At 47.6% G+C, this 23,683-nt stretch overlaps 1 protein-coding gene and 1 non-coding gene across 2 annotated transcripts in view; one reads left to right on the top strand and one right to left on the bottom strand.

Annotated features, from left to right (window-relative positions):
* The window catches only part of RANBP10 (RAN binding protein 10), a 57,757-nt gene that overhangs the window by 19,618 nt on the left and 14,456 nt on the right, over window positions 1-23,683 (top strand). The window contains exon 4 of the mRNA XM_052656977.1: window positions 20,510-20,677. Within this exon, the coding sequence (XP_052512937.1) occupies window positions 20,510-20,677 (168 nt within the window). The remainder of the gene's footprint in view (window positions 1-20,509; window positions 20,678-23,683) is intronic.
* On the bottom strand, window positions 3,152-3,224 carry TRNAG-CCC (transfer RNA glycine (anticodon CCC)). The gene has a single exon. It is a non-coding gene; the product is annotated as a tRNA-Gly (tRNA).

Genomic DNA, 23,683 nt, shown 5'->3' with positions numbered 1-23,683 from the left:
GGCCCTGCCAGTGGGCCTCCTCAACCACCCAGGTGCCATTTCAGTTGTTTTCTGCCCAGCAGCTCATGTCCAGGCCTGGGCTAGGCACAGTTGAGAGGACAAAATCCTCTACCAGAAGCTAGTGGATTCTAGAAGATGGTCCCCAATTCATTTGTCGGCTTGAGTGGCCTAAGTGACAAGGTGCATACTACCCTGACTCTGTCAGGTAGGCAGGTAAAGTCCTTATGTTTTTGCCTGAGCCCTCTCTAGTTTTTGTGCCTCTGACACAAAGAAGGCAGGTAGCTTTTTCCAAGGAGGGAACACCACTTAAACCTTCAGGTTTTTTCCCAATCTGTGTTTAATATCACTCAGGCTTTTTTTTTCTAATTGACTCCTTTCAAGCACTAGAAATCTTGACTTGCTCAGGATTGATTACAGTTGTCAGGAATCTGACTTTTAAAAAGGCTTCAATCTGAGCAAAACTGGCCTTTAGTTATTAATCAGAATGCGTGTGGCATGTTTGGCCTCTGTGCAGCGTGCAGCTGTGATGTTTGTTATTCTAGCCTTGGCCGACTAGATATATCTAGAGTGGTCATAGCTTTGCCTCTTTGTGAACAGGGAGCTTAGAAAGATAATTTCTCGTCAAGGGTAAAATGATTCTTAATCTTTGTCTTGCACTAAATGTGCTCTTGAACTTTTGCATGACTTTGGTTGCAGAGAAAAGAGGCTTTTATAGGTTCATTATACAAAAAAAAACTACTATAATCTGTTATTGAGTGGGACTTTAAGCAATTCTGAACATTGGTTAAATGAATTTTTGTTAATCTGTGTGAAGGAATACTGTGCAGCCATGAAAAGAATGAGGAGCCTCTTCAGGTACTGCTTTGGAGTAATCTCTGGGATGTATTATTAAGTAAAAAATATAAGGCATAGAACAATGTATATATGTTACCAAATGTTTTTTTTTTAAAAAGGAGAAAATGGACATCACTATATCTGTTTGTACATGCATAGAATATATTTGGAAAGTTAAAGAAAAACTTAAAAATATCTGCTGTCCCTTGAATCAGGGTGACTGGGGAGAGGACTGGGAAGAAAATTTTTCCCTTTTGAAGCTTTCAAATATTCTTTCTTGTGAATATGTTATCTGTTTTAAAATAAATAAAATAACGAAAAGCCCCTTCATCAAGAAGTCCTCACGCCTGTCTTTTAGCTGGTCTCGGGATGCAGTCTTTTACCATGTGCAAAGCATGGTATTCTGGGTTCCACACATTCATCCTTCTTTAGTAAGAACTGTTTTCACATGGCCACTGGCTCCAGGATCCAGGGAGTGGAGCATATGAGATTAGAAGGGGTTCAAGGAAAAAAAAAAAAAGAAGGGGTTCAAGGGCTGCCCGAACTGACCTGAAACTCTTAAGATGGAGCCGTGTGGAGCTGGCTTAGTCTCTGTCTTGTTCATAAGATGGGGCTTTTGACCCCTCTGGGCTGCTTAGAGGTCAGCTGAGGGTCACATGCTTTGACATTGTTAATGCAATGTTGTTGTGAAGTCAGACTCTGCCTGGGCACGGGAGGTGACTGTAGGGAGAAGGGGCTTGGGGACAGTGGATAAGGTGTTAGTTCCCGCACTAACACAGGAGGGCTAGCGCCTTGTTTACAGCCTCATGGGTGCATCTGTCTTTTGGCAAGAGAAAGGAGCCTCGGTGTTCTATGCATATGGCACCTGTCTTTGTTTTCACTCTGCCTGCCAGCTCCTGAGGGTTTTCCTTCCTGCCATATCTGATCATCTCCCTGATTATTCCATAAGGTGGAAACTAGGAATCAGGTTGCATCTGGGTAGGGATTCACCCTAGGAATGATGGATGCCTCTGGCTTTCCTGGATATAGGACTGGCTGAGTGGCTGGGCAGACCTAGCCCAGGACAGAGGTAGGGACAGAGGGGAGACACCCCCTCGCTTCTCAGGAATGATGGGGCCCTGCCACTGTTCACCTCAGTGCTGTGTTTGGAAGATCAGAATCCCCTTTGGTGCTTTCCATTTTCTGGGATCACTTTGTGTGTGTGTGTGTGTATGTGATGAGCATACGTTCTCCAAAACCAGAAGAATCGTTCAAAAACGGTTATACCTGAAACTACTTGCATGTATTTTGGTGGTGAAGTGAGAGATGGAGAATGATAGTAGTTAAAACCTTCCTGCCAGATTCATCTCGTTTCTAAGAGGCCATTGGTTGAGATGAAGGCTATTTGGACCATTTAGATGTATGGTTGGTGGGAGGGGAGCGATGGTGGTGGCCTTAGCTGTGTCTAGAGTTTGAGACTTTGGTGTTAACTCCAGATGAGATGTTAGAGGGGTGATGTACCTCTTGATAGATTCAGGTGTACGTAGTGCAGGGTCGTGGTAGGGATGGTTATGGCTCCACAGCAGGGTGACGTGCTATTTCACCCTGATATTTAGGGGCAGATAGGAGTTTGCCAGATGGTTTTGGGCAGCGATACTATGGGGCCTGTGAGTGGATCTCTTAAGTTGTCTGCTGTGATAGGATGGTTTCCTGGGAACAGTCAGGATGGCCAGCTGAGGGAAGAGTCTTGTTACTATGGCAAGGGGCCTAGACTTTTATGTAAATAAGCAGTGGGGGTTGCAGGACTTTTTTTTTTTTTTTTTTAATTTTTATTGGAGTGTAGTTGATTTAGAATGGTGTGTTAGTTTCAGGTGTATAAGCACAGTGAATCAGTTGTACATATAGCCACTCTTTTTTTTTTTAAGATTCTTTTCCCATATAGGCCATTACAGAGTACCGAGTAGAGTTCCCTGTGCTATACAGCAAGTTTTTTTAAAATTATTTTAATTGGAGGATAATTACTTTATAGTATTGTGATGGTTTTTGCTGTACACCAGCTTGAATCAGCTATAAGCATACATGAGTCCCCTCCCTCCTGAACCCCCTTCCCACAGCAGGTTCTTATTATTTATCTATTATATATATAGTAGTACATATATGTTAGTCCCAGTCTCCCAGTTTATCCCTCCCCCACCTTATCACCTGGTAACCATAAGTTTGTTTTCTATCTGTGACTTTACTTCTGTTTTGTAAATGAGTTCATTTGTATCCTTTATTTTTTATTGATTTATTCCCCTGACCCCTTTTTTTGGCATCCATGTGGAATGTGGGATCTTAGTTCCCTGCTCAGGGATTGAACCTGTGCTCCCTGCATTGGGAATGCAGAGTCTTAACCATTGGACCACCAGGGAAGTCCATACTTTTTTTTTTTTAGATTCCGTATATAAGTGGTAACATGATGTTTATCTTTCTGTGTCTGACTTACTTCACTCAGTATGACAGTCTTTTGGTTCATCTATGTTGCTGCAAATGGCATTATTTTGTTCTTTTTTTATGGCTAAGTTGCAGGAGTGTTTTAAGCAGAGGCAAGATGCAATCAGATTTGCTAGTTCAGGAGTACCTAATTTAGAAGAGGCCTTCTAGAAGGGGTTAAGGGCAGACTAGGGATCTTGGGCAGTAGGAACTGTAAGAACTCAGGCATATCAGGGAGCTCCTAGAGGTGGTAGATTATGGTTTAATAAAAAAACTTCCTTTCCTTGTCCTAAAAGAGTGAATTGGAAACATTTAGTTAGAAGTGGACAGTTAAATATATAAATGCCTGTGAGTGTATACTGAGGTAACTCAACATATCTGGTTTATTTGAGAAGAATCCTACTAGGTCTTTGGGAGGGGTTCCTTATTTTCGTTGCTGTATATGTAGATTATTTTCTATTTGCAAGTTTAGAATAATTTATCAGTGAATCCATCAGGGCCAGTTGCTCTTTGGGGAGGACATTTTTTGTGTCCTCTTCCTCTCTTATTAGCTGGTTCAAATAGCAGCTTGTTTCCTGTGGCATTGCTTTTAGTATATTCTGCTTTGCCCATCTGATTCTCTTAATTTATGGGAAAATGACTGTGATTAATATTATCAGAACCTGAAAACACCTTCGTGATTGATCTTTTAGATTAGTTGACTCCATTCTGTTAATTATTAAAAAAGAACAATTACTGTTATCAGTCTTACTTTTCTATGTAGTTTTAAACTGAGATACAATTAACATCCAATAAAATTCACTCCTCTGAAGTATACAATTCCATGGTTTTCGTATAGTTACAAAGTTGTGCTACCATCACTACTATCTAATTCCAGATTATTTTCACCATCCCAGATAAAAATTCCATACCCACTAATAGTCATTCCTGGATTTTCCCTCCTTCTGGCCTCTGGAAACCAGTGATCTACTTTCTGTCTCCATGAACTTTTCCTGTTCTGGAGATTTCATACCAATGGAGTCACATAATATGTGGCCTTTTGTGACTGGCTTCTTTCAGTTAGCTTAATGTTTTTGAGGTTCATCTACACTGCAGTACATAGCAGAGCTTCATTCCTTCCTCTGGCAGAATAATACTCTGTTGTATGGACATACCACATTTTGCATCTGTTGATGGTCATTTGGGTCATTTCCATATTTTGGCTGTTATAATTGATGCTTTTATAAACATTTGTATACAAGCTGTTGCACAGACATGTGTTTTTATTTCTCTTGACTATATGTAGGTGTAGAAATGCTGGGTCATATGGTAACACTGTTTAGTCATCTGAGGAACTACCAGACTGATTCCCATGGTGGCTGCCCCATTTACATTCCCACTGGCCTGTGTATAAGGGTTGATTTCTCCATATCTTTGTCAACACTTGTAATTATCTGTCTTTTTGATTATAGCCACCCTATTGGGTATGAGGCTTCCCAGGTGGTGCTAGTGGTAAAGAATGCCTGCCAATGCAGGAGACGCAAGAAACTTGGATTTGATCCCTGAGCCAAGAAGATCCCCTGGAGTAGGAAACAGCAACCCACTCCAGTATTCTTGCCTGGAAAATTACATGGACGGAGGAGCCTGGCGGGCTGCAGTCCATGGAGTTGCAAAGAGTCAGACACGACTGAGCCACTTACAAACAGCAGCCCCAGTGGGTATGAAGTGGTGTCTCATTGTGCCTTTCATTTCATTTCCCTGACTAATAATATCAGCCTCTTTTCATGTGCTTATTGACCATTTATCTATCTTCCTTGGACAAATGTCTATTAAATATCTTTTGCTTTGTTTTTTTTTTTGGCCATACCATGTGACTTGATTGTTTTTAAGTTGGGTTATTAATCTTTTTATTATTGAGTTGTAAGAGTTCTTTATATGTTCAGGATATAAGTTTCTTGTCAGTGACATAATTTGCCATTTTTTTCCCCTATTCTTTATGTTGTCTTTTTTCTTTTTTCATATTCTTTCTTACTATGATTTATTATAAGATATTAAATATAAATCCTTGTGCTATACAGTAGGACCATGTTTATTTTATATGTAGTAGTTTGTATTTTCTAGTCCCAGCGTCCTAATTTATCCCTTCCCTTATCCCTCCTTTCCCCTTTGGTAACTGAAAGTTTGTTCTTTATGTCTGTGAATTTGTTTCTGTTTTATAAATAAACTCATTTGTATCATATTTTAGATTCCACATTTAGGTCATGTCATATGATATTTGTCTTTCTGACCTCACTTAGTATGGTGATCTCTTGCTGCAGATGGCATTATTTTGTTCTTTTTTTATGGCTGAGTAGTATTCCTGTGTGTGTGTGTGTGTGTGCGCGAGCACACGCACATGTGCACACACGCACGCACTAGACTGTCTTTTCTTTTATTCTTTTATATTTATTTTTATTTGTCTGGCTGCCCCAGGTCTTACTTGCAGCATGTGGGATCTTTAGTTGCAGCCTGTGAAGTCTTAGCTGAGGCATGTTGGATCCAGTTCCCTGATCAGGGATCGAACCCAGGCCCCCTGCATTGGGAGTGTGGAGTCTCAGCCATTAGACCACCATGGGAGTCTCTTTCATTCTTGTCTTTTGTCTGGACTGCGTGGCATGTGGGACTCTGTTCCTAGACCAGGGATCAAACCTAGGCCATTGCAGTGAAAGCACTAACCACAAGTTCTAACCACTGGATTTCCAGGGCCTTCCCATCTGGGTCTTATTCTTGATTAGAACTTTTAATAGCTGGGTGATGTGGGTATGGAGACGGTGGAGGCAATTTTCTCCTTCCTTGAGGGACCCAGCAGACTGTGGCCCCTGAATGGTTGACGGTGCTTTGCCAGGTCCTGAAAGTTTAATGAAGGGGCAGCTGAAGGGCCCTCCAGGCAAGAGTGTACAACTCACTCCTTTCTTCATTCTGAGCAGATTGCACTTCCAGAATCCTCAGCGTTTTGCTCAAGGTCTCGTAGACAGTGAACCTGCTTGCCCCAGAGTGAGGTTTATCTTCCTGCAAAACCCAGATCCTCATGTGTTCCCAGTCTCTGTTGACAGCACTGTCCACCCTGGCCCCTAAGTAGGATCCTCCCTCCTTTTCCCTCATCCCATGGTTCTGCTACTCTTAAGCATCTCTTTAATCTGGCCTTCCTCTCTATTCCTCCTCCACTGCTCCTCCAGCCTCTGTAGCTTCTCCACTGGGCTATTTTCATCGCCTCCTGATTAATCTCTCTGCCTTGGGCCTCTGTTCTCTGTCCCCTTGTACACTCTGCCCGTTGCCTGCCTTGGACCTCTGACCCCCACCCCTTCCCATCAGACACAGGTGTTGTGGCCCTTGCTCACCTTTTTCTGCCACCTTTACCCTCCACACCACTGCACACCAGCAGGTCTGTGTGGGACCCCAAACACCCTGCACACATTTCCTTCTCTGCCTCTTGGCTGATGTCCTTCTTGCCCTGGAGGTGTCCTCCTTGCTTGTGAGCCCTCGTGCAGTCTTCCCGATCCCTTCAGCCCTAATTGCATGTCTGGTGACACTTAACCTTGTCCCATGTGATTCCTTCACATTTGCCCAGTGTCCTTTCTGGATTGTGAACTCCTTGGGAGTGGGTCACATTTTTCTATAGCAGCTTTCCCAGAGTGAGACAGATGCCCTTGGGCTGTGGGAGCAGGCCATTCCTGCATCTCCCTGGGCTTTGCCTCAGTGCAGTGGCTGCAGTAAGCCAAGTGTGGTTCTGGAACCACTGTTGAGTCAAGTCTCCGTGGCCTGCAGCCGGTCTTGGGCTAGAAGCCTTCATTTGGAGCTCACCCTCCCTGCAATGCCCTGTCGTGGCACTGATTGTGCATGGGGGTTGACTGTCTACCCTTTCCTGTGTGTCGGAGCTCAGTATGGTTGAACCAGCTACTGGCTCACTTTTGCTTGCGTGAGGAAGCCAGCCCTCGGGTTGTGGTTGGCTCCTGGAGCAGTGTAGCTCAGTGGCTGAGAACATGACTCCGGAGTCATGCTGTATTTGCATCCTGACAGCTGTGTTTCCTGGAGCAAGTCACCTAACTGCTCTGGGTCTCAGTTTCCTCATATGTAAATTCAATGTGATACTAGTACTTAACTCATATATGGGATGATTATGGGGATTAAGTGCTTAAAGTGCTTAGAATAGTGCCTGATACAGGAAAAGGGGATTCAAGAGTGTTAGCTTATTGTTACTGATAACGTTTTTTTTCCTGTCTGAGGAAGAAAGTACCTATATATTTAAAATTCTTTAATGGGTATTTGTGCATCAGAGTGGAGTTAGGTGTACTCGAAACGACATTTTCTCTCTAGTGCTGTGTTTTCTGTATTTAAGTAGACGTGTGTAGTGAATTAGCTAGAGTTGAAATATGAAGAATGAAGATGGATAGCAACCAAAGTCGGGATGTTGATGTCTTCAGTGTTTTCTTATAGGTTTTCCTGTACACGCTCAGGGAGGACATGTTTGCCTCTAAGGCTGTCGGGGGTAGAGGGTAGCCACCCTGGGGTCTCATTTGGCCTTGGGAGCAGGTGGTAACAGAGAGCGCCTCTCAGATAAGGCCTTGTGTTCAGTCATTCCCCAGGAACATATGGGCATGTGGTAGCTTGTATGGTCAAAGGTTTCTGTTGGAAGATGTCGAAGTTTTGATGTTTATCTTTTATAAGGTGTTTTTGGCCTCCTTAAGTGTGAACCCAGGAACAGGTGTGGCCAAAATAAGACTGTCAGAACACTTGGCTAAATGATTTTGAAGCCAGTCAGGATGGTCTGTGGGCAGGTGAGTGTACCTGCAGCCCCACCCTTCCGTTGTTGAGCTGGCAGCAGAGCACATGGGCTGAGATCCCTGGGTTGGAGAAGCAGGAAGAAAGTCGGGCGTGGGTAGAGGGGATATGGGCTCCTCCCAGGCTCAGGTGCCTTGAAGGGGGCGAGGCTAGAAGAAATCTTCCTTCTGTGTCTTGTACCTCAGACAGGGCTGGGGAGACTAGGCTGTGTTACTAGGCAGCCTAGCTGGACAGCAGCAGCAAGTCTGAAGCAAGCTGGACAGCTAATCATTTCCTCCTTGCCATTTCTGTGGAGGAGGCAGATGTTCTCTTGGGGTAGCATCTATTACTTTCATCATTACAACCCCTCAAAGGAGAGCCCAGGCCCATTGGGGCATCATTTCCTTGAACTGTTGGAAAAGAAGCAACTGGAAGAACCACAGCTGGAAGTTGGGGATAAGGGGATATCTCCTGAAGCAGATGGCACCTGGAAGCCGGGACTTGGTAGGGGTGAGAGGAGGGGGCTGGTGGAGGGACTGTCTGCTCGTTCCACATGATCCTCGGGTTCCAGTGAGCATCTTTTCCTCTCCCTGGAGCTGACCTTACTACGCCCATTCCTTACTCAGAGTGGGCTATCAGGAGCACACCCCTGGGAGTGTTTGCTTCCCTGCTTCTCCTGGGTGGGACACCTTCTGCACACAGCTGATATTTCATATCTGCATGTGCCACGGGAAAGCAGCAGCAGATAACAGAGATCAGGACAGACCAGTGAGGGTCCATGTCAGGCTCCTGAGGGCAGGTGCTAGGGTGCAGCAACAAATAACAGAGTGCTGGACATCTTCCTCTCTGTGCTCCTGAAGATACAGAGGAAGGTGTCTGCTCAGAGCAGGTAGCAATAGCAGGAGGCTTTGTGCAGGTGGCATGGAGGTGGGTTCCAGTAGGCTGCAAATGCTGTTTGTCTGTACCCACCACATGGAGGGCTCCTTCTGTCTCCCTCCACGTGGGCTGAGATCCTTGTTCCCCACAGCTCATGAGCCCCCTTCAGATTCACCGCTGGTAACCACCTGTCTTTGGAGCATCTTTTAACCCAGGATCTGCATTGTTTCCCAGGGGTCTGCCCTGGGGCTGCTCAGTCCCTTCCGTGGGGAAGTCATACTTCTCTCCCACTGGGTGGGTTGAACCATCAGAGTGCCCCTGGGCATCTGGGATACCCCTCCTAATGCCAGCAACACCGCTGGGAACAGGCCTCAAGAACCCAGGCTTGATGGTAGGCGCCATGCAAGCCTCCCCAGCGAGTATCCCTTGAGGCTGGTGAAGCGAAGAAGCTGGCAGGTGCTGGCTCTGTGTTCATGCCTCTGGGTGTCTCGAGGCAGCCTGGCCTGGGGAAGGAGGACAGGCAGGAGGGGCCCCGAAGCCACTGGAGCAGCTCCCAGGACCAGGGCTGTGGGAAGATAGGTTGGGGTTTCTGTGCTGGGTATGTCTCATCCCCTTACTGCCTTTCTCATTCTGTTCTGTCTCTGAGGTTTCCTTGGGAAATGACCCCGGCGGGAGTGGAGGGAGAGAAACCTAGGGGCCTTGGAGCTCTGGCAACAGTTTCCACTGGGCGGCCCAGGCAGAGGGTGGTCTAAACTCCTGGTGGTTCACTGGAGTTAATGATGTTGGTGCCGCAGGGCCTTCCTTAGTCCCTCCTGTGGAGCTTGTTTTGTGTCAGAGCTCTCTGCTTCCCTGCAGCCCTTGCCTGGGCAGGCAATGCCCTTGGCCCCGTGGCCAGTTAAACCCGTGGTCCTTTTGCATGGGCCTTTCTTCCCTCAACTAAGGTAACAAGTAAGTTACTCCTGGGCCTGGGGATTTCTAGTCTACAGTGTCCTGTTCTTCTTCCAGATACTAGCTGCCACCTCTCTGTAGCACAGAGGTAAAAATTCTGGATTGAAGGCTGTGTTTTTCAGGGCAAGTTAAGTCCTTTGAGACAAAAGGTTTCATCGACAGCAGAAGAGCCAGTTCTGAAACCTGAGTTTGTCAGTCTCTGAAAACAGGGATTATCAAGTGTTGTCTGTCGTGGCCGGAGACTGGGGCCACATGAGGGAAGAGCTGAGTGGGACCGGTTACTGCTCAGCCTCTTGTTGCCTCCTTGGTGCTGAGTCGAAGGAGTCTGGATGTAGGGCTCCTGGAAATAGTATAGTGTCCCTCTGGGCCTTCTTTGGGGAAGGGTTTTACCCATGCCTACTTCTCAGGATCTGGTAGCAGGTGTAGGACGTCACAGGCGCTTACCTCACCAGGGGTCATCTGTCCAGTGACTTTGCCCAGATGTTTGGGAGGAGCTTAGTGGCAAGAAAAACAAGCCAAACCCAACCCCAGAGGAGAGATACCAAGGCCAGGGAGCTGAGGTTGCACCTGAGCTTAGGGGGAGAGGGTCACCCCTTTCCTTAGCCTGATACAGCATGGATGAGAGACCTGGCTTGTCCTCTGGGAGCCTGAGGTGTGGGCAGGTAGCCCTGCCAAATGTGCCCATGCCACTTGAGCCATGTCCTGGCCAGACCCACCCATCCCGGCTGTCCCTGCGCCTCTCCTGGTGATTGGGTATCTGCTTCTGAGAGTAGGTACGACCTGTGGAAGACCCCTTCACATGCAGGTGCTGGCTGCATAGTCCCTCAGCCTGCCCAGGGCTTCAGCTGACACCTGGATCTACCTCAGTGTAGGGCCTGGGTGCCCCGACGAGGACAGACTCCTAGAGTCACAGCTGTCTACAGAGACAGCCTTTCCTCCTGCCCGCTTTGCCTTGGTCTTCGTGTTGAGCTGCCGTAAAGACAAGACCCTCCAGGACCCCTCTGGCCCCTTTAGTCTGGAGCTGTCAGAGTCATCACCTGCGGCTTGTGGTGGTCCTGTTCTTGGTGTTAAGTTTCCTAGAGCTTGGGGTAACAGTCTTGTGAGCACTGTGATGAGGCTTTGCTGATACTGCCCTCACAGAGTTTATACTGGATGAGAAAATCTCTTTCGCTTTCCCATTATCCATTGTCAACCTGCTCCAGGCTGTGAGTCCCATCAGATTTTTTAAGATGTTTGAGGCTATCGGAAGAACAATTATCTGATGGATTTCCAGGGAGGGCTCACCCTGAGTGAGTGACCACGCGTGAGAAGCAGCCCTGCCAGGGGATCTCCTAAGACATCCGCGCTTCCCCCACAGCAACCCCAGGTTTCGGAAGCACCCTGGCCAAGCCAGCCAAGCACCTTCCCTCTTTGGCAACCCCACGAGTACCATGGCCAGGTGCTCTGAGGGCCAGGTGACCTACCCAGGAAGCCAGGGACCGGTAACAGTGGAGCCGTCCTGGTGCTGCCCTTGGTGGGCTGTGAGTTAGGAAAGCTGGCTTCATTCCTGCTCACTCCCTCAAGGCAGGAGGAAGAGGAAGTATGAAGTACCCGGCTTGACCAGGGAGCTGGTGGTAAAGAGAGAGGGGGCAGGGAAGCTTGCTGGGGAGTGCCCCCTGCAGGCTGATTTTCCATGCCCATTGTCAACCCTGAAAGCGTTCAGCCAAGGGAACCCAGAGGGCTAAGAAGTGACAGAATTGGGATTCAGACCCAAGGCTTCCTGATCTCAAAGTCCAGTGATGATCAGGATCTGTTTGCTGGGGAGAGAGGGCTGATGTGGTACCCTAGGGGCCAGCTCTCAGGCTGGTTTATGAGGCCTGGGCTGGAGCTTGTGTGTTGGTCAGTTGTGGGCCAGGACTAGAGCCTGGCAGGCAGGCACAGCACCAGCCCCGCTCCCCGCTTCGGTGCTAATGTGGTGATGATGTGGAAATCTCTCCATGCAGCAGTAGGCGTCCCCTCCCTTCCTAGTTCCCCTGGGACTGAGCCCTCGACATGTCCTGGCAGATCGGAGTGGCTGGCGGAGGGGCTCTTGGAGCAGTCACGCTGGAGTCCCTGGCACCCCCTAGAGGGAGTCGCCCACCTCAAGGTTGCTCTAACCAGGGATGGCATCTGGGAGTGCCGAGATGATGAGCTTTGTCCTCAGCCACCCCTGTACCTCTGTGATTGGGAATTCCCCTCCGGTAATGATGGAGAGGGAAGTGGGTGGTTCCAGAGCAGTAGAATGGGACGCTTGGGGCCTCCTGCCTTCTGGCCTGAATGTGGCGTGGCTTCTCCTTGCATCACCGGCATCTGGTAGGTGTCTGACGTGGCAGGGATAGGCTTTTCTGTGTGGGCGCCAGCCTGACAACCCATCCATTCTCTGTGGGAGGGACGGAGTTGGTTCTTTTTGGAGAGGGAAGAATGGGTAGCTGGGTGGTGCTCACTGTCACAGTGCCGTCCCTATTGCGCAGCACCAGCATTGGCCGTCCCCAAGCCCCTGGAGCTGTTTCCCTGAAGGGCAGCTGAGCCCCTCATTCTCTTCTGGCCCTCACAGCCTGCTATCCTCTGAGACAGCTGGCTCTGGCCCTGTGACCAGGGTGATAACCCTCATTCCTGGTCTCATCACCCCAGCCTCACACCAGGCTCGTCCAGGGAGGGGTGACTGCCAGGGTCCACACTGAGAAAGTGGCTGACTTTGGCTCCGGGGCAGGAATGGGAGGTGGGAGGAGGTCTGTCCCGGAGCTGAGGTTGATAGGGCTGCAGGGGAGACTCACCTAGCCAGAGGTCGGGGAAAGACCATGGTTGCTAGACCCTCCTAATGGGAAGGAGGACTGAGAACTGTGGATTCTTCCAGAGCTGGCAGGGACACTTACATCAGCTGCCTTCCTTCAGAGGTGAGGAAGCTGAAACCCAGAAAAGTTACAGGACTTTCCCAGGGGATGAGCCAGGTCTGTAGCCTCTTTGGGGGGTCTGGAAGTGGCTTTACCATTAATCTATACAAATGGGGGCATGATGCAGGCAGATTGCTCTAATTACTTAGCTTTTCTTAAAAAGAAAGTCGCAATAACCAAACTCTCAGTAGAGCCCAGGATGGCCCCTGGGTGGTGTGTCAGTCAGCATGGCCTGACCCCAGGGGCTTGTGCTTCAGGTGTCCTGCCAGCCCTCAACCCACTTCCCTTTCCATTCCAACAGATATTTCTTGAGCACCTACTGCGGGCCACGTGTTAGGCAACGTAAAGATGCTTGGATGTGGCCTCTTTAGTCAGAGAACTTTGGTTGTTTCCAGGGTGAGAATCCCATCTCTCACCAGCTGAGTCAGCCAGCCCTCAAGCAGGGCAAAGAGAGGTGCAAAGTCTTGGGGACTCAAATGCCATCTGGGGTTTCAGGCTCTCTCCCTGTCTTTTGTCTGCTTTCTGCTTATTAGCTTTAGTCTGTCAAACTGGCTTTCTACATGAGGTTGAAACAATGGCAGCACAGGGCTTTGAGGCCTACTCTCCTCCCAGCTCCCTTGTACAGAAATTCCAGGAAGATCTTTTACTGGTCCAGCTTGGGTCAGGGAGGAGGGTCTCTAGGATTAGCATTCCCCACTGGAGCCCTAGGGTTGGCACATGGGAGGCGCTACCTCTTGAGAAAAGGAGTGCTATCCCCCAGTGAAGGGGGCTGGCAGACAGACATATCCTGGCACTCCTTGTTCCCCGATCCTGCTGTTTGTTCCCACAGCCTTGGGGGCTGGGTGCCAGCGGCATGGTACCCAGTCTGCTGGTGCCCAGTCCCTTCTTAAAAGTTGACGGAACCCAGCCAGTCACCTACAGGGAGTAGCGCTGGTCAGGTGGCTGAGCCTAGGCTCTGGAAGCCTGGGGTTCCCTGCAGTTTGTGCTGATGGAGCCCAGTCTGGTCTTCAGAGCATCTTCCTCTTCCCTGTGATTGGATCAGGGACCACCCCAGGAAGGAGGAGGCTTCACCTTCACTCTCATGGGTACCTGCTTGGAGCCTACTTGAAAGTCCCTCAGAAAATAGGAGACCAGAGGCCCTCCCTAGCAGTTCAGTGGGTGGCTAAGACTCCATGCTTCCACTGAGGCGGGGGGTGTGGGTTCCATCCCCAGTTGGGGAACTAAAGGTCCCACATACTGCATCATACGGTGCCCTCCCCCCAAAAAAAGGGAAGATAGGAGATCCAAGCCTCTGAGAGTGTAATCTACAAGACCATAGGCCTTTGTGGAGCCTCTCAGTGCCTCAGTTTCCTCAGCCTTCAGATGGGGATTACCATAATTACTGATTGGTTTGGACTCTTGGAGTGTTCTTGTAAGTAGTTTCCTAGGGCCGTTTGACAGTGATGTCTAATTGCTCCCCCTGATTTTGTAGAGAAGGGAACCAAGGTCTGAGAAGGTGAGTGACAGCCCGGGGTCTGCCACCTGAGAAGGGACAGTGAGTGCTGTGTGAGAGAGCAGACTGCAGAGGCCCTTCAGGCCACACGAGCTACCCTGGCATCTAGGACTACAGTGTCTCTTTCTAACAGAAGCCAGATCCCCGCTCCTTAGGACCTTAGCCTGAGACTGACAACAAAAACCAGAGTCACTGCAGAATGTGCAACAGCGTTTAGGCCTTGGCCTTACAGTTCTTCTTCTGTCTGCCCGATACCTCAACAATGGCCTTGTAGTACCAGCTCCTGTCGTGTGTGTGTGTGTGTGTGTGTGTGTGTGTGTGTGCAGTCCAGCTTCTGTCTGCTGTGTGTGTGTGTGTGTGTGTGCGCGTGAACCCATGTCTCTTACGTCTCCTGCGTTGGCAGGCAGGTTCTTCACCACTAGCACCTCCTGGGGAGCCCTTCTGTCTGCTGCACAACTTCTCAAGCCCTGGGGAGAAGGTTCATTGAGGGCGGGGGTGACTGAATCCATTTTGAGTGACTTTGTGCCCTTTAACATGTCCTCATCTATTTTGGGCTTCTGGTACCTTTCTCTTGTGTTTGTTCTGCCCTTTCTAGTCCTTGACTAGCCTGAATTTTTCTCCCAAAGGAAAACAGAAAGCCATTGTATGAGGATAGCGCATAGGAAAATCCTCCAGTGACTTCACTTTAAGTTTTCTGTCCACACCACTGTTTGTTTAGTGAGTATTCCCCATGGCAACCTTACCACATCTGGGATGAGCCACAGTCATCTCACCTGCCCTGTATTGCCACCCAGCTGCTTTGATGTCTAATAAGACATGTCAGATTTAACGTGTCCTGAAGATCTCTTCCTTCTGTCCATCTTCCCCATCTCTTAGTGAGTGGTACCACCATCCACCCATTTGCCCAGGGCAGAAACCTGGGAGTCGTCTTCATTTCCCCTCATGCCGTCAGCGCCCACGTTCAGCAAACCCTGTTGACTCCACTCCCAGTCTTTCCTCAGTCTCACTCAGCTCCAGCCCTACTGGCTGCCTTTCTGTTTCTCAGACATGCTGAACTCATTCCTCTTACCTCGAAAGTTCTTTCTTCTGATACTCTGGTCAAGCTGACCTCTGCTCATGGGTCAGTCCTCATCCCCACTCCCACTTCCAGCTCATCGTCTGGCTCAGTTTTTTTTTCAGAGCATATTTTTTCTGCCAGGTGTTTTCTTGTTTGCTCATTGATTTACTTAGATGTTATATCTTCTCTGCTCCTTTCACACCACCCACCACCCTCATTTGTCAGCTCCATGGAGCAGGCCTTTGGTAACAGTTGGATGATGCTTGTTCTTTTCAGAAGATGGGAAAGTAGCACAGTGGTCTTAAACCAAACTGCTGCTGCTGCAGCCACTGTTACTAAATGAGCCACATACTCACATTCTGTTTTTATCCCAAGTTAAAAACCCTTTCACATGCATTCATACACATCTTACACACACACAGACACACACACATGCAAGCTCTTAATGGTATTTGGAAAAAATATTGGCTATGAAATGATAGCTTCTATTGAAGATACATTACAACTCTGTGATCTTCTTTGAGAAGCTTTTAACCTCATAGCGCTTCGAAGAGCAGGAGACAAGTAGCTGAGGTGTTGCTTCTCTGCACTGATCATTCCAAACGCGCAGAAACTTCTTCTGTAGCTGTGAGTGAGTAAAGCTGCTCAGTCGTGTCTGACTCTTCGCGACCCCATGGACTGTAGGAGCCTACCATGCTCCTCTGTCCATGGGATTTTCCAGGCAAGCCATAGCAGACTGTATTAGTTTCCTGTTGTGGCTGTTACAGTAGTAGTGGATTGAAATAGTCCTTTTACAGTTCTAGAGGACAGAAGTCCTGAAACCCAGATGGCAGCAGGGTGGTAGTCTTTCTGGCGGCTGTTAGGGAGGATCTACTTCCTCGCCTTTTCTAGATTCTGGAGTCCTTACACACCTTGACTGATGGCCCCCGACCTCCATCTTCAAAGCCAGAGTGTAATGGCATCTTCTGTTCTCTCTCTGCTTCCACCATCACGTCACCTTTTCTTACTTGACACCCCTGCCTCTCTCTTACGTGTATCCTTGAACTGCATTACTGTACTCTCCCCATCCCAGATAATCCAGGATCATCTCCCCATTTCAAGAGCCTTGACTTAATCACTTCTGCAAAATCTTTATTGCCATGCAAAGTAGCATATTTTACAGGTTCTGGACATTAGGACCTAGACATCTTTGGGAGGCCTTATTCAGTATGCTCCTGGAGAAGGGAATGGGCACCCACTCTAGTATTTTGGCCTGGAGAATTCCTTGGACTGTATAGTCCATGGGGTCTCAAAGATTCGGACATGACTGAGCAACTTTCACTTCACATTCAGTATGCCACAGGAATTGTGAATTTTCTTCCTCTGGGCAAGTTTGTATAACTGATAGAAATTCATTTGGGGATTGAAGAAAAGCAAAACAGGAAAATGTATCTATTTTTCAGTCAAACTGAGATGATGGTGAATCCTGAACTGACTCTAAATAGATATTTTGGGTTTTTTATTTGAGCTCTTTAGTTTTTAAAAACTTAAAATCCATATTTATAGCTTGAGTAGCTTGAGTTAAAAATCCAAAAATTCTATGGTAGGTTTTTCAAAATAATTACATAGTTTATCTTTGAAGAAAAGTATTCAAAATACTCAAATTTTTATTTTAAGTCTTTGAAAATATAAACATCTGTTGTTTTGGCGATGGCTATTGAGCTCCCATACACTGAGACAGAAATAGCTCACAAATATCCTTGAGTCACTGACTAAGTTGGAAACAGTTCTGGTGATGATTTCACTAGCTTCAGTAAATCAAATGGCCACATTTGTATTCGTTTCTAAAGAGTACCTGCTGCATCAGTTGGAGAAGGCTGAAAGAAGAAACAAAGGAAAACCTTCCAGCGAGTGTCTTCTATCTTCTAGACTGTAGAATCTGCACAAAAGATCTGTCATACCAGATCATCCTTGTGTGAGAAAGAAGTGGACTGGGACTAGTCACTGCACACAAATACACTTCCATATGTATGCACACACCTGTGTTTCATCTCTCATTTCTCAGATTCCTGATGGCAAGGGTTGGAGGGAGGCTTAGTAAGTGGTGAGTGAGACAAGGACAGCCCCAGAAACCGTGACTGGTGATCAGAGAGGCTCAGCAGGAACCAGGACTGATCAAGAATGTGGGCAGTGTACTAGGGGTGGACCAAAGAATGTTGTAGAAATCTTCAGAGGGCAAGCATTGGCAAACCTTGATGCACTGGCAAAAGAGAGAACTCAGTGGGCATCAGTCAGCAACTGTGGGCATAGTTCTGAGAGGAACGATAGAAACAGTAAGCCAGCCCCTCTACAAGGATTCTTTGCGGAGAGCTAGAATGGACAGTGGTTTTGCTGGACAGTCTTCGCCCGACAGCCAGTGAGCTTGGCTTTAGGGAAGGCTGTGCTGGTCAGACAACAGTGAGAGAGCCCCACCACTGTCCCTGGCGTCCCAGGCCCCTGGAGCAGAAGTTTGGGTTTCTAGTAGCTTCAGCCACTGAAGCCTGTCTTGGGAGACTACATGCCGAGAACTCGGCCTGTGGCCTCAAGTCTGGTGCTCCTGATGCTTTCTCTGAACTACACATATGTTCTTTGTAAGTGGGAAGTGGGGTGGCTTCTTGCTTAGGAACCCTTTTTCAGTGGGCACTGCATTCTTTACAGAAGCCATTAGAACTGATTGGTGAGTTTGACAAGGATGCAGGATACCAGATGAATAAATAAAAAGTCAAATACATTTGTGTGTTCAATAGCTTTATTGAGATAAATTTTGCATTCCACAAAGTCTAGTCTTTTAAAGTGGGTAGTTCAAGACTTCCCTGGCAGTCCAGTGGTTAAGACGCCACACATCGAGTGGAGGGGACGTGGATTTGATCCCTGGTCACTGAAGATCCTGCATGCTGCATGGTGCAGCCAAAAAAGAAATAAAATGTACAGTTCAGTGGTTTTTTTAGCATGTTTGCACAGTTGTGCAACCAGTATCATACTCTAATTTTAGGACAGTTTTATCACTCCAGAAAGAAACCTTGACCCCATCCTTCCACCCCCAAAATCAATTATATTTTGATATAATACCAAGAAACAATTAGAAATTAAAATTTTAAAATAACATAATAACATCAAAAGTGAAGTGTTTAGTGATAAATTTGACAAAACACTGCTGAGAGAAACTAAAGAAGACCTGAATAAATGGAGAAGTATACCGTGTTCGTGGATTTGAATAATCAATATTATTACACTTCCCATTCTTTCCAAGTTGATCTGTAGATTCAGTACAATCCCAGTCAAAAATCCCAGCAGGAAACCAACTATACTCAAATTTTAAAAAATGGTTTAAAAAATCCCAACAGGCCTTGGAAAGATACTGTTAAGAAAATGAAAAAAGACAAATCACAGACTGGAAGAAAATGTTTGCAAAACACATTTTGTATCCAAAATAGATCTAGAACTCTTACAACTCAATAAGATTTACAAACCAGTTATTTTTAAAAGATTTGCTGGAGAAGGAAATGGCAGCCCACTCCATTACTCTTGCCTATAAAATCCCATGGACAGAGGAGCCTGGTAGCTTACAGTCCATGGGGTTACAAAGAGTCACGCACGACTGAGTGACTTCACATGGTTCCATATAAATTAAAAAAAAAAAAGATTTGAATAGATAGTTGAATAATTTTCTAATAAACTGAATGTAAAGAAGTATATGAAAAGGTGCTTAAGGTCCTTGGACATTGGGGAAATACAAATTCAGCCACTGCGTACATATTAAAATGTCTTAAGAGAAAAAGAAGAAACAAAAAACAGCTGACAGTACCAAGTGCTGGTGAGACTGTGAAACTCATACATTGCTGGTAGGAGTGCAAAACAGTATAGCCGCTTTGGAAGACAGTTGGACAGTTTGTTATCAAGTAAAACATAGACTTATCTTGTGACCCAGCAGTCCCCCATCTAAGTATAAAGAGAAATGAAAGCATATGTCTGTACAAAGACCTGTATACAAATGTCTAGTGGCTTTATTCATATTAGCCAAAAATTAGAAACAACTGTATGCTATCAACTAGTAAATGGACAAACTGTGGTATGTCCATACAATGGAGTTCTACTCAGCAATAAAAAGAGACAAAATACAGTTACGCCTAACAATGTGGATGAATTTTGAAGGCATTATGCTAAGTGAAAGAAGCTAGACACAAGAAACTCCATATTCTGTGATTCCATTTTTTTAAATTATTTTTTTAATTTTTGACTGTGCTGGGTCTTCATTGCTGTCCAGGCTTTTCTCTAATTGTGGCAGGTGGGGGCTACTGTCTAGTTGTGGTGCACGGGCTTCTCATTTCAGTGGCTTCTCGTTGTGGAGCATGGGCTCTAGGGCTCACTGCTTCAGTAGTTGCAGCTCTCAAGCTGTGCAGTGCTGGCTCAACAGTTGTCTTGCATGTTGGGCTTAGTTGCTCCATGGCATGTGGGATCTTCCTGGACCAGGGTTTGAATCCATGTCTCCTGCGTTGGCAGGCAGATTCTTTACCACTAAGCCACCAGGGAAGCCGTTTGATTCCATTTATATGACGTTCTGGTAAAGGCAAAACCATAGGAACAAATCAGATCAGTGTTGCCAAAGGCTTAGGGGTGAGTGGAATGGAATCAGCTGCAAAGAGGCATGAAGGAAAACTTTTGGGATTGATGGAAATGTTCTATATCTTGATAGTGGTGGTGGTAATAGTTGTTAAAACTTGTTGAACTGTCAGTTAAAAAGGAAGACTCTTATTACATGTAAATAATACTTCAGTTTTAAAAAGCATTAAAAAAAAACCCATGATATACCTCAGAATTCGGTTCAAGCCCCTTCTCCTTCATGAGGCTTCCCCCAGTTTCCTCCTTGTTTCATGGCCCTCTGGTAAGTCCCTTCCAGGGCACGAATGTTTTTGGCTCCTGTTAACCCCAGCTTGGGCTCTTTCTTTGGCAGGGCTGCCTCAGCCCCTCAGGGCAGTGACTTGCTGAACTCACTGCTCATTTAACACAGCCAGCCCCTGCCCGCAGCTAGCTCTGAGAGGCCAGGCGTGCTGGTGAGGTGCTGGAGGCTAGAGCTCAGCCTGAGTGGGCTTTGACTGTCTTGTTCTCTCAAGTACCTCACCTCAGCTCTTGCTCTCTTTTCCTCCACAGGTTGGGATAAGCATTCCTATGGTTACCATGGTGATGATGGGCATTCCTTCTGCTCCTCGGGGACTGGCCAACCCTACGGTCCCACATTCACTACAGGAGACGTGATTGGCTGCTGTGTCAACCTCATCAACGGCACTTGCTTCTACACCAAGAATGGCCATAGCCTTGGTGGGTACATAGGGGATCTGGGAGGGTCTGCCCTGTGGATCCACTTTGGTTGACGAGAGGTTTTGAAGCCAGAGTCGTGCCGTATATCCTCTGCTGAGCTTTGGGGAACTGCAGCCCTTTCTAAGCATCGGAGCCTTGAAAGGGGAAGGGAGTGTATAGGGGTTCTGCCTTTGCTAATCCATCCATTCAACAGCATTTATTGAGCCTGGGTCAGTGCTGAGGGAGAATAATGTCATGGTCATGCTCCTGGCCAGTGTGACACTCACTGGCGCAAGGTTTAGGGTTGATAAGAAGTTTGAGGGGCTCTAGAACATGCTGGACAGTGGAAGTGATTTGTATGCCAGTCACCTGGGCCCAGACTCTGGCTGGCCCTTCTGTAGGGCGCTGGTTGCTAAGGAGCAACAGCGAGGGCTGCTCTCGTACATGAGGTAGACAGACAAGCTGGAGTCAGATGGGGCCAGGTCTCTTCTGGCCTTTTTGTGGTTAACAGACAGCAGCTTCGACAGAATTATGTTGGAAAGGTCCCTTTGGTTAAACTGAGAAGGACGAACTGACGGGAGTAAGGGCTGAGGAGGAGGCAGATGACCTGAGACATAGCTGTGGTGATGGGTGCAGACAGTGGAGAACAGGCCTGCAGAGGCCTTGTGGTGGTACAGCATGGGTTAGTGACAGGTGGGGCACACTGGCGAGAAGGGAACATGAGAAAGAAGCTGGATTAGTGGTGCCATCAACCAGTCAGAAATCCAGGAGCAGCAGCAGGCAGGTGGAGGTTCCCTTGCAGAGCAGTCCTGTACACACAGAGAAATTTAGGATAGGGCTTCAGAGAGAGGGGAACTCTGGCTATTTTGACACCTTGCCCTGGTAGGGGTGGGTACTGTTTGGCCCTTGAGGGAGTGGAACCCACAGCCAGAGTGGCCGTGACGTGGTACCTAACAGCTGGGCAGGCCTGCCTGAGTTTGCAGAGGTCTCTAATCTGGCAGAACCCTACCAGCCAGGTTGACCAGAGGCTTTGCCACGAAAGGGAGTTGGGCATTTGACTTTGAACCCAACTCATAAGAGGCTCACTTCCCCTAGTTTCAGGGGCAGTCAGAAGGTGGCTGCCACTCCCCACACCCCCTCTGTGGCTTCTCCAAGCCCGGGCAAAATCAGCAGACTTGTGTGGGAATCAGGTCTACTATGGCAGGTGATCAGGAGCCAGCATTCCTCAACAGGGCAGTCAGATGCCACGGCCCAGATTGGGCAGCCAGGAGCATAGCACAGATGCCGCAGAACTGACCCAGCGCATGTCTGGGAAACCCTCCCCTGACCCGTGGCCACCTAGCTGCAAGTGCTGGTATCCAGCTGCAAGGACCTAGCTGCTCCAGGGCAAGGCCTCATTTCCCCTCTGTTCTTGGACTCCAACCATTTCCTGCCTCTTGACTCTTCTGCTGTCAGAATCCAGGGCCTGCTGTTATGAGCTCTCAGTCCTTGCCCAAATCCTGCTTCGCTTGCCCCTCCAAGCCAGGCCCACTCCTGCCTCTCTGCTCTGAACCCCTGCCCTCCTTACCTCTCTTCAGCTTGTCCTTACTTTGCTCAGAGCATGGCACCTGCCATGGGACGTGAGATTTGGGGCATACTTGTTCTCTCTGCACCTGCACCTCCCTCCTCTGGGCCCTCAACCCTTTGTCAGTCTAGATCCCTAAAGAGCTCATGGCCAGCTCAATGTCAGCTAGAACCTCTTACTGTTTTTAAAAACTTATCTCCGTAGTACATGTTTATGTAGACCGCATGCTAGACCTTACACTTCTCATAATTAAACTTCCTTTAGGTCTATATTGTCAGTTTTCCTAGTCTGTCAAGATCTGCTTTGGTCTTGCTCATCCTGTCTCCAATGTTTGGTATCCTCTTCAGCTGTTCAGTTCAGTTTAGTCACTCAGTCATGTCCAGCTCTCTGCGATCCCATGAACTGCAGCACGCCAGGCTTCCCTGTCCATCCCCAACTCCTGGAGCTTACTCAAACCTCATGTCCATCGAGTCAGTGATACCATCCAACCGTCTCATCCTCTGTCATCCCCTCTCCTCCAGCCTTCAATCTTTCCCTGCATCAGGGTCTTTTCCAGTGAGTCAGTTCTTTGCATCAGGTGGCCAAAGTATTGGTGTTTCAGCTTCAGCATCAGTCCTTCCAATGAATATTCAGGACTGATCTCCTTCAGAATGGACTGGTTGGATCTCCTTGCAGTCCAAGGGACTCTCAAGAGTCTTCTCCAACACCACAGCTGTATGTTAACAGTCTTTAGCTGTGTGTTAACCTAAATTTGGGTAAGCATGTTTCTATGTGTTTTCATCAAGATACTGATACAAATATTGGAAGAGGACAAGGCTAGATTTGAGCCCTTCAGGCTACAGCATGTCCAGGTAGACACCAGCCATTTGAGAAGCGCTTCACTATATTACTCTGAAGCTCACGGTTTCTGTCTTGCCCACAAGGATGCTGCTGAGACCGTACTGGAAAATGAGTCTGACCCATCCTCTGCATCTCCTAGATCACTAAATTCAAAGGAAGGTCAATGAACTCTGAGTGATAGACCGCTTGGTGACTCTTCTAATGACCTTGTTTCCTTCTCACAAGCCAGTGTGTCAATATAATGTGCTTCAGAATCTCACACAGGATCAGTGAGGCAGTGGCTGCTCTCTCACCTCAGAACCTTTTTCCCTTTAGAGAAGCAGAGTGACAATTCTTGCCTCCAACTGCCCTGCTCCTTTTATTTGCTCCCTCGTCCTCTGTCCCATCACTCGCCCTGTGTGTCAGTGGTCAGCAATGTCTGTGTCATTGCTAGTTGTACACCGTCTCTCTTGCTGGAGTTGCCAGCACTTTTAGGGCCAGGCTTGTAGCGGGTTTCCTAGTGCCTCACGCAGGGCCTGGCTCCTGCGAGGTCTCAGCAAATACTGACGGGAGGACAAATGAGTGTTCTGAGTGAATGGAGACTGATGTCTCACCCACAAGTGGTCCCTGTGCTTCCAGAGTAA

Source organism: Budorcas taxicolor, chromosome 18, assembly GCF_023091745.1.
Source record: "Budorcas taxicolor isolate Tak-1 chromosome 18, Takin1.1, whole genome shotgun sequence".
NCBI classification, from domain to species: Eukaryota; Metazoa; Chordata; class Mammalia; order Artiodactyla; family Bovidae; genus Budorcas; species Budorcas taxicolor.
The sequence above is the reverse complement of the archived record's forward strand: the minus strand, read 5'-3'. Positions and strand labels throughout refer to the sequence as shown.